The sequence below is a fragment of the Ictalurus furcatus genome, chromosome 11, assembly GCF_023375685.1.
Source record: "Ictalurus furcatus strain D&B chromosome 11, Billie_1.0, whole genome shotgun sequence".
Taxonomy (NCBI): Eukaryota; Metazoa; Chordata; class Actinopteri; order Siluriformes; family Ictaluridae; genus Ictalurus; species Ictalurus furcatus.
Genome location: NC_071265.1, coordinates 5,047,501 through 5,064,309, shown reverse-complemented (window position 1 = coordinate 5,064,309; position 16,809 = coordinate 5,047,501). Strand labels below are relative to the sequence as shown.

Genomic DNA, 16,809 nt, shown 5'->3' with positions numbered 1-16,809 from the left:
GAAAACTCTGGTAAATACTGAGAGAGAGAGAGAAAGAGAGAGAAAGAGCAAGAGAGAGATGAAACCACTATCTAAGGCTCTCCAGGACATGATGATCTGCTGTCCACTAGGGGTGCACCGATATTAAATTTTCATCACGAGATAATTGTCTAACCTCACAGTTCATCAGATTATTTATATTACTTACTGCTTACCTCCTTCTCATTGGTCAGCATTTTTGTTGGAAATGAACATCATTAGCATCTAATTTTGGATTTAGATTATGAACCAAAATGATTTTTTTATTTTCCCTTCTTTGGAATTAAATGGACACATCGCACCTCTGGGGTTGGGGGTTTGATTCCTGCCTCCGCCCTGTGTGCGTGCATGTTCTCCCCGTGCTTCGGGGGTTTCCTCCTGGTACTCTGGTTTCCTCCCCCAGTCCGAAGACATGCTTGTAGGCTGATCGGCATCTATAAATTGTCCGTAGTGTGAGAATGGGTGTACGATTGTGTGTGCGATTGTGCCCTGTGATCCGTTGGCACCCCGTTCAGGCTGTCCCCTGCCTTGTTCCCCGAGTCCCCTGCGATAGGCTCCAGGCTTCCTGTGACCCTGTCTACTATAAGCCATACAGAAAATGGATGGATGGACAACAGTAGAGAAGAAAGCAGGTGCTTTTCCTAGCTTTATTCTATGCGACCGCTAACTCACAGTTAGGTGATTTGGTGTAGATTATTTTCTCATAATAGTGTGTACCTGATTATAGGTACATGATTACAGTCCTCACAGTACCAGATGTAATTCTTGCATTACAAGCAACCCAGACAACTGAGGAACTTTTCTAACGTATATTGTTTTAAGGGAGAACTCGGACTCGTGCAGGTGTTTAATATCTTATTTGTGGAAATAAGGTCTGGACTCTCTGTGGGAGTTTAAGCAGCTGCTGCAGTGTACAGCTGCTAATAGGAACGAGGAACTTCGCTCTCGCTAATCAGGCCATGCTAATCACTGCGCTCGGTAAAAGCAGCTGAGATTAACTCTTCAGTACTACCCAGGTCCAAATGACCCATTTTACATATTTATATACTGAAAATGATGGTTTTGGACATGAAGTTCTAGGTTAAGCAATGAACAAAACACCAGAAACCACTAACAGCAGCCAATAGTACTTGCTTCTGAACGACACGTGATCACATGTGGTCACTGGAGCGATGCATTCCAAGCTAGCAACATAAAGAAAAGATATTGTTAGAAACTTGTCCATTAATGCTCTTCCTTAACAAAGGCTAAGGAAATGTATACAGAGAAAAAAAAAAATCTACTTATTATACAGATTATTTAATTATGTAAAATACAGCAAGTGCGTAAAAGTTTCAGTCAGATTTAATAAGTTTTCTCGTCTCCCATAACAGCTCGAGGTGTGAAACCTTTTCACTGAGAAGTGTGTATCACGTTTGTCTATCACCATATCTTTCCTCCGATCCTGAGGGGGTATGAAAGCAAATCTCACACCTTTTCAATCAAATCCTGCAGATCCCACAGCAACAGAAGAGATGGAGAGAGAGCGACTCGACTCTTATTAAAACAGACGGCGATGACAAATATTAGTCCTGATACTCCAGAGGACACTAAAAAGAGCAATACAGTGTGTTAACGGATGTGGGTCATGTTCCTGAACGCAGTCTCAGCCTCTTCTTCTCGGCCTTCTGTTCCGGTCGGGTCAAAATGACCTGTTTTAGACTTTTTTTTTTGAGGAAAATAAAACAGTGGAATGATTCTAAAGATGATTGTTTCCAACACAAAACTCTGACTTCTCGCTCTTTTTTTCTTTTTCTTTTTTTTTATATCTATATTAGTTGAACTAGCCAGGAGTACCATCCTGATGTTTGCCTTCAAATCCTGACAGAAATATCATAGTTGCGGTGTGGTTCTTCTATAACAAAGTCACCAATATGAATGTGACGTCTAGAGCAGACAATAAGATTTAAGTGGTAATTGTGCATAGTAACTGTTCAGTTCTTCATTTTCTTTTAGTAAGATTAAATAAACGCCTTGCCACTGACGAAAACGCAAATTCGACATGAAAGTCTAATCTTTCTTTTATATATATATATATATATATATATTTATACACTTCAAACATGAAGAAAACTATTGAAGAGAAACTATTTCAGACATTTGACCTTGCTGAGTCCTTGACCTTGTCTGGATCCATTCGAAAATCTAATCAGTTCATCTGTGGGGTTAAAATGATAATTCCATATAAATCATATGAACGTTCAAGCACTCGTTCTTGAGATATCGCACTAACAAGAATCCCGGATGGACGAGCAGACGGCATATTTATTTGTTTGTTTATTTATTTATTTATTTCATGCCTCTGGAACTGAGTGGTGCAGACAAAAAAAAGAAAGAAAGAAAGAAAAACAAAATGAGTTTCCTGACAGCATCCATTTTTTGCCGACCAAAACCTCTTGAACACAGACCACATCGTGATCACCATCTCCGAACTCGTACGCATACTTGTACTGTGAGTATTACCTCTCCAGTAGCTATTTAGCCAAATTCTCTAGCAACCTAGCTGATTATTTACATCCATCCATCCATCCATCCATCGATCCATTTTCTGTACTGCTTATCCTACATGCTTATGTCTCAACCAGCTCCCTAGTTCAGTAGGAAGTGAATCAATATATCGTGTACATGAGTTCGGGCACTGGTAAGGACCCTGGCACACTACACATTGGGACAGTGATAACTCAATTTCTAGCTACATGACTACGCACCTGAGTTCACCAAGCATAAAAAACTTTAAAATAATTACATTTTATAAGTCAAATAAATGTATTAGCTAGTGGATTTAAAAAAAATAATAATCATTAAACGCTTAAAAGTCGTTAGACTGAAAGAAAAAGTATATACTGAATGTTAAATAATGTTAAAAATCTCTAATGTAAGTGATCATTTGAGAGCTACAACGATGAAAAGCTACTTGTATTTTTTAGATGAAGTTGGCTGAAAGTTTGTCCCCCATTTTTTTTGGAGCTGAGAGGCTTCAGAAAACATGACATCATTTCCAGTAAGGGAACATAGTGAGCATCGATGCTCCGTGTATTTTTTTTTTTTTTTTTTTGGTGCACTGTGGGATTTTTCAGGGAGCAAACGTTTAAGAGCACTGGAAGGATTCTGCGATTGAGACAGCCCTTAAAATGGCCGACTCGCCGATCGGTGCCCTGACTACTGAACTAGGGAGCTGGTAGAGATATACCCTGGGTCACAGGGGGCCTGGAGGCTATCCGAGGGGACTCGGGGCACAAGGGAATGGAGCTCCCAACCCTGGAGGTGTGAGGCAGTTGTGCTAACCACAAAGCCAACTGCTGTCCGCAGCTAATTGTTTAAGATCGACTATTTAATTGTGTGTTTTAAACCAACAGCCATGTTTGTTAAAATGAAACCTCAGATGAAAGCATATATGTAAATAAGTAAATAAACAGTTAAAAAGTGTGTTCCTGGGTCAAACTGACACTTTTTTTGTCTGCCTTGTATATCAATTGGCTAATTCTTAGCATGTTATTCCACCTTTGACCACTTGGGGCATCTGATTACATTTTTTTCATACTTCCTACTCTCTGTGAGTGAAGAAAACAAACAAAACGTGTTAACCGAGCATGTTACATCAGTTCTGAGTCTAATATTTGTTGTCCTCATTATTTTTTTCTTATGTTACACACAATAAAAAAACAAAGAAATAAATAAACAAAGAAAGAAAGACAGCAGAAATTTGAACGTTTTTACATTTTCCATTCAGGGATACCATATTTAAACAATATATATTTTAAATACAGCATATATGTTTTGTGTGTGTGTGTGTGTGTGTGTGTGTGTGTGTGTGTGTGTGTGTATGTGGGTGTCCTAGTTCATTTTGTTAAGTGGCAGCTCTCATCATCTCTGATAGGCATCGTGATTTTCATGTTCAGGTCAGTGTGCATACACACACACACACACACACACACACACACACACACACACACACACACACACACACACACAAATCTACTGTTGCAGCACTTTTCTTTTTTCTCTCTCTCTTCATCTTTGCTCCGTCCCCTGGTTTCTTTGTCACTCTGCTTCCATTTACTCATCTTTTTTTCTCACACCCACACACACTGCAGACTCTGTGGGTGGCACACATATACACCACACACACACACACATACACAGTCAGAAAGGTGGTAGCATTCTGGCACAGTCCGCAGTAGAGAGAGAGAGAGAGAGAGAGAGAGAGAGAGAGCGATAAAGAGAGAGAGTGTGTGTGTGTGTGTGTGTGTGTGTGTGTGTGTGTTGTGCATATTGATCCCAGTTGCTCTGTATTCACAGAATTCAACAGAAAAGGATCAGAGAGGAAACAAGCACAAAAATATTCTCAAACACACACGATCGAACACAGCTAAATCTGTCAGGACCAACAGGGAGCTGCTTATCAGTGTGTGTGTGTGTGTGTGTGTGTGTGTGTGTGTGTGTGTGTGTATATATATATGTGTGTGTGTGTGTGTTCATTCTGAGCTCATAAGCAGATCTAAAGCAGCGGTCAGAGCGAACCTAAATAAATGTTGATATATAAACGCCAGTTCACTCGAATGTAAAAGGCTGAGGGGAATGAAAACAGAACTCTATTCCAAAAGTGGTTTTCATCTCTGGTTCATAACCGTAAACTTTATTGGGAGTATGAAGGAAGAGGACAGGATTGTAGGCATGAGATGATGTACTAAAGCCATGAGGTCGATACGAGACGATACTGACACGGATAATATGTTCGATTTTAATGCATGTATTTTGTAAGGACAACAAATCAAATAAGGACACTGCAATATCAATATATTGTAGAATAAGAAAAGTGGATCAGGATTTATAACACAAGGTGTAACTTTCCCTGCTATTAACATGTTATTTTAATCATTTTCACTGTCATAAATGTATTTCATGACTATGTTATTACAATGGAAAGATTGTTTGATGGTAGATTGTGCCTTTAAGGATTAGGCTAAATATCATCACCACTTCACTGCACTTTTTTTTAGGTTTTTTTTTTTTTTGTGATTGTTGTGGTCAACAATGCTTGATTTGACTGCAAAGGTTTTTTTTTGTGTGTTTGCGTAAAAACACGGCATAACTGCGGTCGCAAAAAAAATTGTTTCACAGTGATGTCTGTTGGTAAATGAGACTTTTTAGCTTTACTCATGTTCAAGACGAGTTTGCATGTTCTCCCCGTGCTGTGGGGGTTTCCTCCGGGTACTCCGGTTTCCTCCCCCAGTCCAAAGACATGCATGGTAGGCTGATTGGCGTGTCCAACGTGTCCGTAGTGTATGAATGGGTGTGTGAATGTGTGTGTGATTGTGCCCTGCGATGGATTGGCACCCTGTCCAGGGTGTACCCCGCCTTGTGCCCGATGCTCCCTGGGATAGGCTCCAGGTTTCCCCGTGACCCTGAAAAGGATAAAGCGGTATAGAAAATGGATGGATGGATGGATGGATGTTCAAGACGTGTGAATCGAACATGGCTTTCGCTGAATGCGTGTTGTGATGACGTCACATGCCGCGTCTTGGCCCAAATTGGCGAAAAATCTGCGGTGATTTTGCAAAATTGCAAGCACCTCCGAATATTACGGAGTTTGGTTGATTTTGCGTTCATTTCCGTGATCACAAAATCCTGGATACAGGATTGACCGATCAGTAAAACAATCGTGATTGTATTTTGTACATTGACTCATCTTTCCAAAATGAATTTGTTTACACCAGTGACAACACAACACATGAAGCGCTTTTGAATCATTTTTAGCCGCGAGTGTGACTTACATCGAGCACAGCACACAGGCGTTGATTTAGATTTGATTATATTTCATATATGAGGCCGGTTTAAGGTCATTACCTACAGATGCCTAAGGTACGGATCTACTTTGAATTCCGGACAGTGTGAATATGCTGAGCAGTAGTCTATTGCAGGTCGTTTCTTTATTATATTTTTCCAAGTTCACATGGTCCAACTGAAACAAGGCTGTGGGCGTTTTGCTTGACACATGCGCCATAACACTCCGTTCTGATTAACTTATCTTTTCGGACTATTAGGTAAGCGAGCTTCGAGGGCAGTCAGGTTCCCACTAGCAAACTTCATGCTCTCTGTGCTGCTGCCGAATAGCGTGTATTGTATTGCGATATTCTGAGACAACGAATTTCTCTTTCATGCCTACAGGTCAAAAAAAAAAAACAACAAAAAAAAAAAACTAGCACCCACAGCAGACATTTCCACTGCTTCACTGTTTTCTTTTAATGTTGTTCTAATGATGTTCTAGCTAACATCACCAGTATATTCATACCACACCAGGACTAGCCATTGTTTCATGATCCATTGTAGGTGATACTGGATGATCCATTGCAGTTACAAACAACAGATTAAAACCAAGATAATAAAGAATATGGATGAGAGTGTTTGCAGTATTATGAAATCTACAGGACTCATGTGCTTGTGTTAACACTATTTTTTTTTCATTAAGTCAGACCATCCACTTGGTAGTTTGATGATGGCAGGAACCACTGTATAATAAGGCGAAGATGCTCTGAAGATCATTTAAATACAGTTGAAACCATAACCAATGAATGTCTATAAAACTCACACATTGTAATGCTGAATAGAATTGCCCTGCACCTCCGGAGTCGGGGGTTCGAACCCCGCCTCCACCGTGGTTTTGCAGAGTTTGCATGCTCTCCCAGTGCTTTGGGCGTTTCTTCCAGGTACTCCGGTTTCTTCGACCAGTCCAACATACTGTACATTGGGGCTGATTAGCATTTCCAAATTGTCTCTAGTGTGCGAATGTATGTGTGATTGTACCCTGTGATGGGTTTTCACCCGATCCAGGGTTTCCTCCACCTTCTGCCCCGAGTTCCCGGAGTCTCCAGGCTCCCCTCCGACAGAGGGTAGGATAACCGGTACAGAAGATGGATGGATACAACAGATGTGTTGAATTCTAGGATCCAGTGGATTGGAAAGTGTTGATTATTTAAACTAATTAGTTTACTAAGACTTGCATGATGGACATGCCACACACACAAAAAAAAACCACACACACACACACAAAAAAAAAAAACATGTAGAGAGATGTTTATTTAACATTTTGGAAGGAGTCTCCAGTGTAATTGTTTATTTATTTGTCTGTTTGTTTGTTTGTTTGTTTCTTGCCCATGCCCACCCCACACCCCCGTGTTTAAATACGTCGTATTTAAAGTTTTGTATGGGTGACTGGTGGGTGTAGGATGTAACAGACAGTGAGATGAGACACAACAATAGACAAGACAAGACAACACAAGACAAGACAGTAGACACAACATGGACATAGAAACTTATATTTTCCCACCACAGGAAAGTTTTCAGGACCGAGGAGTTTGCATGTAGTGGTTTCTCAGCAACATGTCAAGCTGTGTTTCTTTTTTTTTCTTCTTCTTTTTCTTTTCTCTTTTTCTATTAACTTCAATAAAGAAAGAAAAAAAGATATGCTGCTGAGGGAGCGACTGGTTATCGCTGCTATAACAGGAACTAACTTGATTAGCGGACGTCCACGATATTAGATGTGACTATAAGTGGATTAAAATGTATGCTGTGCTGTTTTTAGTAAAAAAAATAGTAATCATTGCCATAGTGCTTCGCTATAAGAGGTAAAAGTAATTCTGCTTCACATCAGGCAATATCATATAACCCAGTCTTTGATTATTTTCCTATTACAGCATGCCTATTATTCCATGCTTACTGTAATAACAGAGGAAAACACATATTATGCTTATTTCCCCTCACAGGCTGATCAGATCTGCCAAAAGGATTTTAGTACTTGATTAAGTAACCCAAAAACAGCTGATATGGACAGCTGTGTTCTCTTTCATTGTGTGTGTGTGTTTGTTTTTCTGTTTGCCTTTCCCCCATTATTCTGCGTGAACAACATAAGTTAAATTAACGTATGTTCAGCTATTAAGTTTGACATTTTAAAAGTACCTCGTGGTTGTGAATTAAACGAGATTTGTAGTGTTTCAGGGAGAATTATTATAATTATTATTATTTTTTTTTTTTGGATTAAAATAACTTCAGTTATTAGTAATTTGTGGAGTGCTACCTTTCCAAAAACTCCTCCAGACACCTGCAGTGCTAAAACTGCTGACTGATGTGATTGTTCTGGCACAGTGTGTCCTGCTAGGACTGAGCCGTATCTGCCAAATTACATTAGAGAGTCATTACGGGTGTTAAAATCTCAATTACACCATTTTTATTTTTCTTAATTAGATGTGCACTTCCTGATGGAAATTCTGTGCTGAAAAAAAAAATAAAGAAGCTGCTGTAATGTTGTAGGAATATACACACCGCACCGATCCGCCATAACATTAGAACCACTGACAGGTGAAGTGAATAACATTGATTATTTCATTACAATGGCACCTGCAAAGGGGTGGGGTATATTATTATATATCAGCAAGTGAACAGTCAGTTCTTGAAAATGATGTGTTGGAAGCAGGAAAAATGGGCAAGTGTAGGGATCTGAGTGACTTTGGCAAGGGCCAAATTGTGATGGCTATAGGACTGGGTCAGAGCATCTCCAAAACAGCAGGTCCTGTGGGGTGCACACATATATATGTATGTATGTATGTATGTATGTATGTATTAATGGGGTTCAGCTGGACTAGACACAACCAGGCCTGATTACTGCAAACCCTGTTCAATCAAATCAACACTTAAATAGAACTTTTTCAAAAGTTGGTTAAAAGGTCTTACCCAGTAACACACTATGCCAAAATTGAAAGATATTCCAAAAATTATGAAGAAGAAGGTGATTGAAATACATCAGTCTGGGAAGGGTTACAAAGTGATTTCAAAGGCTCTGGGACTCCAAAGAACCACAGTGAGAGCCATTATCTCCAAATAGAAAAACTTGGCATAGTAGTGAACCTTCCCAGAAGTGGCCGACCTTCCAAAATTCCTCCAAGAGCACAACAACGACTCATCCAGGAAGTCACAAAAGAGCCCAGGACAACATCAAACAAACTACAGGCCTCTCTTGCTTCAATAAAGGTCACTGTTCATGACTCCACTATCAGAAAGACACTGGGCAAAAATGGCATCCATGGAAGAGTGGCGAGGTGAAAACCACTGCTAACCCAGAAGAACATTAAAACTTGTCTGAATTTTTCCAAAACACACCTTGATGATCCTCAAACCTTTTGGGAGAATGTTCTGTGGACTGATGAGTAGAAAGTGGAACTGTTTGGAAGACAGGGGTCCCGTTACGTCTGGTGTAAACTAAACACTGAATTCCACAAAAAGAACATTGTACCTACGGTCAAACATGGTGGTGGTAGTGTGATGGTGTGGGGATGCTTTGCTGCTTCAGCGCCTGGGTAACTTGCAATAATTGAGTTTAACATGAAGTCTGCTCTCTACCAGAAAATCCTAAAGGAGAATGTCCGGTCTTCGGTCCATTAGATGAAACTCAAGCGCAACTGGATTATGCAGCAAGACATTGATCCAAAGCATAGGAGTAAGTCCACCTCTGAATGACTTGAGTGGCCTAGTCAAAGTCCTGACTTGAACTGATTGAGATGCTGTGGCAGGAAATTAAATGGGCAGTTCATGCTTGAAAACCCTCCAGTGTTGCTGAACTAAAGCAGTTCTGCAAAGACGAGTGGGCCAAAATTCCATCACAGTGCTGTGAAAGACTGATCTCCAGTTATTGGAAGCATTTGGTGGCAGTTATTGTTGGTAAAGGTGGCACAACCAGATTTTAAGTTTTACAGGGCAATTAGTTTTTCACATGGGCTAATAGGTGTTGGATAACCGTTTTTTGCTTCAATAAAATAATAATAATAATAATAATAATAATAATAATAAAAAAAACTGTATTGTGTGTTTACTCAGGTTGCCTTTGTTTCATGTTGTATTTCGTTTGAAGATCTAAAGCTATTTATTATGAGATCTACACAAAAACAGAAGAAATCAGGATGGTGCAAATACATTACATATACATTGTATATACAGTATATGTGTGTGTGTGTGTGTGTGTGTGTGTGTGTGTGTGTGTTTAATGCCCATCTGTAATGCTCATTATGACATCATCATCTGGCAGCTGGAATTCAAAATTTCCCAACATTCTGTCAAGGTACTTCAAAGGAAATGTTTCACACTTGGATCTAAACCTGTTTGATGTTTCAATATATATATATATATATATATATATATATATATATATATATATATATATATATATACAGTGAGGGAAAAAAGTATTTGATCCCCTGCTGATTTTGTATGTTTACCCACTGACAAAGAAATGATCAGTCTATAACTTTAATGGTAGATTTATTTGAACAGTGAGAGACAGAATAACAACAAAAAAATCCAGAAAAACGCACATCAAAAATGTTATAAATTGATTTGCATTTTAATGAGGGAAATAAGTATTTGACCCCTCTGCAAAACATGACTTAGTACTTGGTTTAAAAACCCTTGTTGGCAATCACAGAGGTCAGACGTTTCTTGTAGTTGGCCACCAGGTTTGCACACATCTCAGGAGGGATTTTGTCCCACTCGTCTTTGCAGATCTTCTCCAAATCATTAAGGTTTCGAGGCTGACGTTTGGCAACTCGAACCTTCAGCTCTCTCCACAGATTTTCTATGGGATTAAGGTCTGGAGACTGCCTAGGTCACTCCAGGACCTTAATGTGCTTCTTCCCGAGCCACTCCTTTGTTGCCTTGGCCATGTGTTTTGGGTCATTGTCATGCTGGAATATCCATCCACGACCCATTTTCAATGCCCTGGCTGAGGGAAGGAGGTTTTCACCCAAGATTTGACGGTACATGGCCCCGTCCATCGTCCCTTTGATGCGGTGAAGTTGTCCTGTCCCCTTAGCAGAAAAAAACCCCAAAGCATAATGTTTCCACCTCCATGTTTGACGGTGGGGATGGTGTTCCAGGGGTCATAGGCAGCATTCCTCCTCCTCCAAACACGGCGAGTTGAGTTGATGCCAAAGAGCTCCATTTTGGTCTCATCTGACCTCAACGCTTTCACCCAGTTGTCCTCAGAATCATTCAGATGTTCATTGGCAAACTTCAGACGGGCATGTATATGTGTTTTCTTGAGCAGCGGACCTTGCGCGCGCTGCAGGATTTCAGTCCTTCACGGCGTAGTGTGTTACCAATTGTTTTCTTGGTGACTATGGTCCCAGCTGCCTTGAGATCATTGACAAGATCCTCCCGTGTAGTTCTGGGCTGATTCCTCACTGTTCTCATGATCAATGCAACTCCACGAGGTGAGATCTTGCATGGAGCCCCAGGCCGAGGGAGATTGACAGTTCTTTTGTGCTTCTTCCATTTGCGAATAATCGCACCAACTGTTGTCCCCTTCTCACCAGTATGCTTGGCAATGGTCTTGTAGCCCATTCCAGACTTGTGTAGGTCTACAGTCTTGTCCCTGACATCCTTGGAGAGCTCTTTGGTCTTGGCCATGGTAGAGAGTTTGGAATATGACTGATTGATTGCTTCTGTGGACAGGTGTCTTTTATACAGGTAACAAACTGATATTAGGAGCACTCCTTTTAAGAGTGTGCTCCTAATCTCAGCTCGTTACCTGTATAAAAGACACCTGGGAGCCAGAAATCTTTCTGATTGAGAGGGGGTCAAATACTTTTTTCCCTCATTAAAATGCAAATTAATTTATAAAATTTTTGACATGCGTTTTTCTGGATTTTTTTGTTGTTATTCTGTCTCTCACTGTTCAAATACAACTACCATTAAAATTATAGACTGATCATTTCTTTGTCAGTGGGCAAACGTACAAAATCAGCAGGGGATCAAATACTTTTTTCCCTCACTGTATATATATATATAAAGGTTATTCATGCATTCATTCATTCATTCATTTGTTCATCTTCAATAAGTGCTTTAACTCGATTACAGATGCAGTGGGTTCAGAGCTTATCCCAGGACCACACCTTGAACAGGATGTCAAGGGACCATGCACCCACACATACGCCAACTCACCTCCTATCATGTGTTTGGTGGTGGAGGAAACCATATTACCTGGAGGAAACCCTCTCGTACATACAGAGAACATTCCACACAGGCAGCAACCAGTGCTCAGGATTGAACCAGAGACTCTGGAGCTGTGAAGCAGCATTGCTACCAGTGGATTATATTTTTAAAAAAGGGGGGGGGGGGGGTCAACAAAACAAAGTTTGAATGGAACCAGCATGTTAAGTACTCCAGGATAAAGGCATCACTGAAAAGTGGGTAGGAAGTAAAAGAAGTATTAATAGAGCACTGCTCTCACAACACACAAGTGATATTTGACAAAACTTAAAGAAATGTCAAACCAAAGGGGTCTGGCTGTGTTACTTTTTAGGATTTAATCTTTTTTTTCACAGAAAACTGGCTGAAGATTCATGAGTGCATTCAGCACTGCGAAGGACTCATTAAGAGCTCAAAATGTCACTCATGCCTCCGGAGTTCCAAAACCTTCAATTTCAGTATGTAGTCTCCTCCTGTCTTCATTTTCGTTTCCAAAAAAGAGCTGTGAAAAGTTCTCGAGTGAGCCCAATCGACACAGCTGAGCCCATCGTGACTGAGAGAGCGAGGAGTGGGTGTGATGTGTGTCAATACTGTACATGTGCACGGAGCAGCTTGTGACAAATTAAATTCAGCTTTTTTTGTTGTTGTTGTTAACGATGTTCACATAGAAATGTACAGTAGGATGAAAAGACCAAGAGGAGGTCACGAGTGTGGTCATTTTCATTTCACTCTTTTCACTTGATATGATTGGTTTAACACTCTGCCCTCTACATTCCAGCCTTTCATACAGAAAAGTGCAGTCTAGGATAATCGTACACAGATACTAAGAAGGAAATTCACAACTCCAGCTCTGCTAATTAAATTATGCTAGCAGGAAATGTAGCATAGGGTCGTTCGGTTCACATGTGTGTATATGCCTTGCGTGTTTGACTTGACACGTAGAACTGATGCATTTTAAATATGGTTGGTTACTCACCAGTGGTGTGCACGGGGTCCAGTATTCAGGGTTCAGGTCAGTTCTAGAGCGCAGGTCCAGATAATCAGGGTTCAGTTCAGTCCGAGCACGTGTTAGAGTCCCCTATAAATAATAATAAAAAACAAAACAGCTTTAAACGTGTAGAACTCTTTAAGGGTTCTTTAACATAGTCTGTTTGACTCAAACCCTTGTGCGTTTTCTCACTTAGTGTGGATCTTTAGGCAGATGAGAACACAACAATCACAGTCTGGTGTAAAGAAACAAATGATTCGACTCTGAATCGACTCAGCTGCAGGAAGTGAATCAAACACGACCTGCGTTTTGGATTGCATGTTTTTTAGGGGTTTTGTTTTTTTTAGATGTGAGATGCTAAACTGAACTGCAAGGTTCAAACTGAGCTGTAATGTCATACGATCAAAACATAAATAGTTATATAAAAAAAACCGAATTATTTATTTAGCACCAGCTCCGTGTTCTCCATGCTCAGGTTTCAATAATTTTTATGATTAATCCTTGCAAATGGCAATGGTCTGCTCACATATTTCTCTCACTGTCTGTAATAAATGAAAGAGTGTTTATGAGTATATTTTCAGCCCTCAACAAACGTATTTTTTTTTTTTTTTTGTCTGTGGTCCATTTAAATATGTGCAGAGTCAAACCAAACCAAACCAAACAGTACATGACCCAGTAGTATCAGTTTTGCTATGAATTGGACTTGGCAGTTGGACTAATAGGTGTGAAAACGTGAAAGTTTTGTGTGCAGTTACACCAGAAAAACTTCACCACCAGCTAAACCCTTGGTGCTTATAATCTCTCTCTCTCTCTCTCTCTCTCTCTCTCTCTCTCATACATACTTTCTCACACGTCTTTAGCATTATTTCGGTAGAAAAATTAGACTATGTGTGTCATTGTTGTGCTAAGGCTGGCAGTCGCACATGCTCTCCTTTTCTTCTCCACCCATGCTCGCATATTTATCAAAGAGCGGACCGATTTAAAATAGATGGATTTTTATTTCATATTACTTTAATTTATTCAAACCAGCATGTAAGCAGGTGGCAGTGTGTTTCTGTAGCAAGCGCTGGTGTGTGTGTGTGTGCGCGCGTGTGTGTGTAGCCTGTGAATGGGGTCTCGGCTGAATCTGGACTGATTGCTTTTCAGTCCTCAAGTGTGGCTCTGAGTCCCGGCTGAAATGTCACACTGCTGATTGGGTTCTGTCACACAGCCCGTTTCCTGTCATACATTCGACACCCGGGACCTTAAGCACGGACACTGTCAAGAACGCTATAGCGACTGGAATTAAACCGGTGCTAATTTACGCTGCTTGGTGTCACTCTTTTATGACAAAAAAAAAAAAAAAAAAAAAAAAACCCTCACATTTTAAGTGACGTTTTTTGTTTTCAGTAGTAATTGTGAGTGAGTAACTCTCTCTCTCTCTCTCTCTCTCTCTCTCTCTCTCTCTCTCTCTCTGAGTCAGTCATGAGACAGGCAGTGAACTAGAAAGCAGCTTGTTGTCTGTACATCACCATACATTTCACTGGGAGAAGTCAATCGTAATATGCAAATGTGTGTGGGTAGGCATCCTCAAATTCTATTTAATTAGCTGGATATCCAGACTAAAGCTGAAACCCAAAGGGTGTCCTATACACTCTTAAAATAAAGATTCTTCAATGGTTCCTTACCACACCATCTTCTTGTCTTGAACCATTTTGCATTGTATTGGGTTCTTTAGTTGACCTATATGGTTCTTTGGAGATTAGAGAAGTTCTTTATGTTCTCTTCAGAGCAGTGTACTGTATGGTTCTTCAGGGTATCATCCGTTAACATGTTAAAGTGAACCCTGTAAGGTTCTTAGTAAGACTGGAAAAGGTTCTCCTGGCAGCACTTTTAAGAACCTTACTTTGGTTCCATAACACGCTAATTAAGAGGGGTTTTTTTAGATAACTTATGATAACATGGTTCCTTGCGGTGTAGCTGTGAAGAAGCATTTCTGGGTTCTTTAAAGCACCCGTCCAGTAAATAGGTTACTAAATAAAGGGTTCTAGATGTAATTTAAAAGTGTTCCCCTATAACATCAGGCTGAGAATGCCTTTTTTGTTCTAATAAGATCCTTTATTTTTAAGCGTGTAGTGCACTACATAGGCTGTATGAGTATTTATACAGTATGTAGTGCACTTACGCAGGGTGTAGGAAAGAGCGAAAATGATGTTGTACCCCTTGTAGAAATGACTCATTTGGCACAATGACTTCTCTCTGGCTGGATTAATAAAGCTCTCCTTATCAAGAGTATCAAGCATGGTTCTAGAGTTAGAACTAACTCCATTAGAGTTAGTTAGAGTTCCATTAGAGTTAGTTAGAGTTCCAATTCAGATTTTTAGGAGGCACAAATGATGATTTGACCATTAAAAAGCCATTCATCAATCTATTTTCTGTACTGCTTATCCAACACGGGGTCAAAGGGAACCTGGAGCCTATCCCAGGGAACTTGGGGCACAAGGTGCGGGACACCCTGACACTCATAGAGTACTGACCATTTGGAAATGCCCCTCAGCATGTCTTTGTACTGGGGGAGGAAACCAGGGTACATGGAAACCTGGCCATTAAAAATATGTTTAGTAATACATGAACACAGCAATACCCTTTTGCATGATTGTGTTTCCGATTTTTTTAAATAGATTGGCAACCCATAAAAAGAAATCCCTGCTATCTTTTTTTTGTTGTTCACATTTTTCACGTTAGATAAATAAAAATCTTCCTAACAGTTTTATGAAGGACTACAAATACATGCATAACATGTTATAATGCATTCGTAAGGCGTTACGTTTAATTGTATGATTATCTTTCTATTTTCATTACACACATTATAAACAGTGTTCATGACATATTATGATGCCAAAACCAAAGAAATTCAGCTCTAGTTAGCATTGTTTTCAGTCGTAGGCACTCTGATAAGTTCTTTCATAAGTTGTAAAGTTGTAAAAAATAAAATAAAATAAAAAAAGAAAGATTTCATGATGTGATATACCAAGATGAGCTTGGTTTCTTTTATATCAGTGTTATGAACATTACTTATAATACATAATCTTAACAATTTGTAACGAATGACAAAGATTGCTGTAAAGTCTCATGCATGTTCCTAAATAACGATAACAATGTGTATAGTGCCTTATGAGTGCACTGTAACATGATATACATGTTCATACTTCATTATAAATATGACCTTCACGGAAAATGTTAACCTGAGATCTGTTTTTCATCTTCAGCGCTTTAAGTAATGCTTATCCTGTTTTTTGTTTGTTTGTTTGTTTGTTTGTTTTTTAAACAGCAGTGAAAATTGTTACTCTATTTCAAAGTGTTGTTGCTAGGTGACTAATTCACATAGCTACAGCTTATTTTTTTCCCCCCGGTCATTGTAACCATCCTGATAGCCCTCCATGCTTAAAAATCCCCAAAGACAAGGGGAAGAAAACAAACAGGTGGAGAAACAAAGTAGCTGGCAACCCCTGACAGCGCTACAGAAAAACTGTTTGTACTTACTCATTTATCCAACATCCGACATTTAACGCCACTAGACAACTTTGTTCCTCAGATAAACGAAATAAAAAGACGTTTATTTCTTTCAGCCTCCATTTTGATCTGAATGTGAAGTTGAAATTTAGACTAAACAATTCAAGGACACACACACACTCACACACTCAACACACTGCAAGTACGTTCCCTAATAAAACCCCTGACACAAAGACATTAATTAAAAATGAAAAATG

The 16,809-nt window shown here is 39.7% G+C and overlaps 1 protein-coding gene across 3 annotated transcripts in view; it reads right to left on the bottom strand.

The window, feature by feature from the left end:
• Window positions 1–16,809, bottom strand: part of LOC128614825 (protocadherin-9) — a 242,811-nt gene that overhangs the window by 120,432 nt on the left and 105,570 nt on the right. For all 3 annotated transcript variants that reach the window (XM_053636443.1, XM_053636444.1, XM_053636445.1), the window contains one exon: window positions 13,049–13,150. In XM_053636443.1, the coding sequence (XP_053492418.1) occupies window positions 13,049–13,150 (102 nt within the window). The remainder of the gene's footprint in view (window positions 1–13,048; window positions 13,151–16,809) is intronic.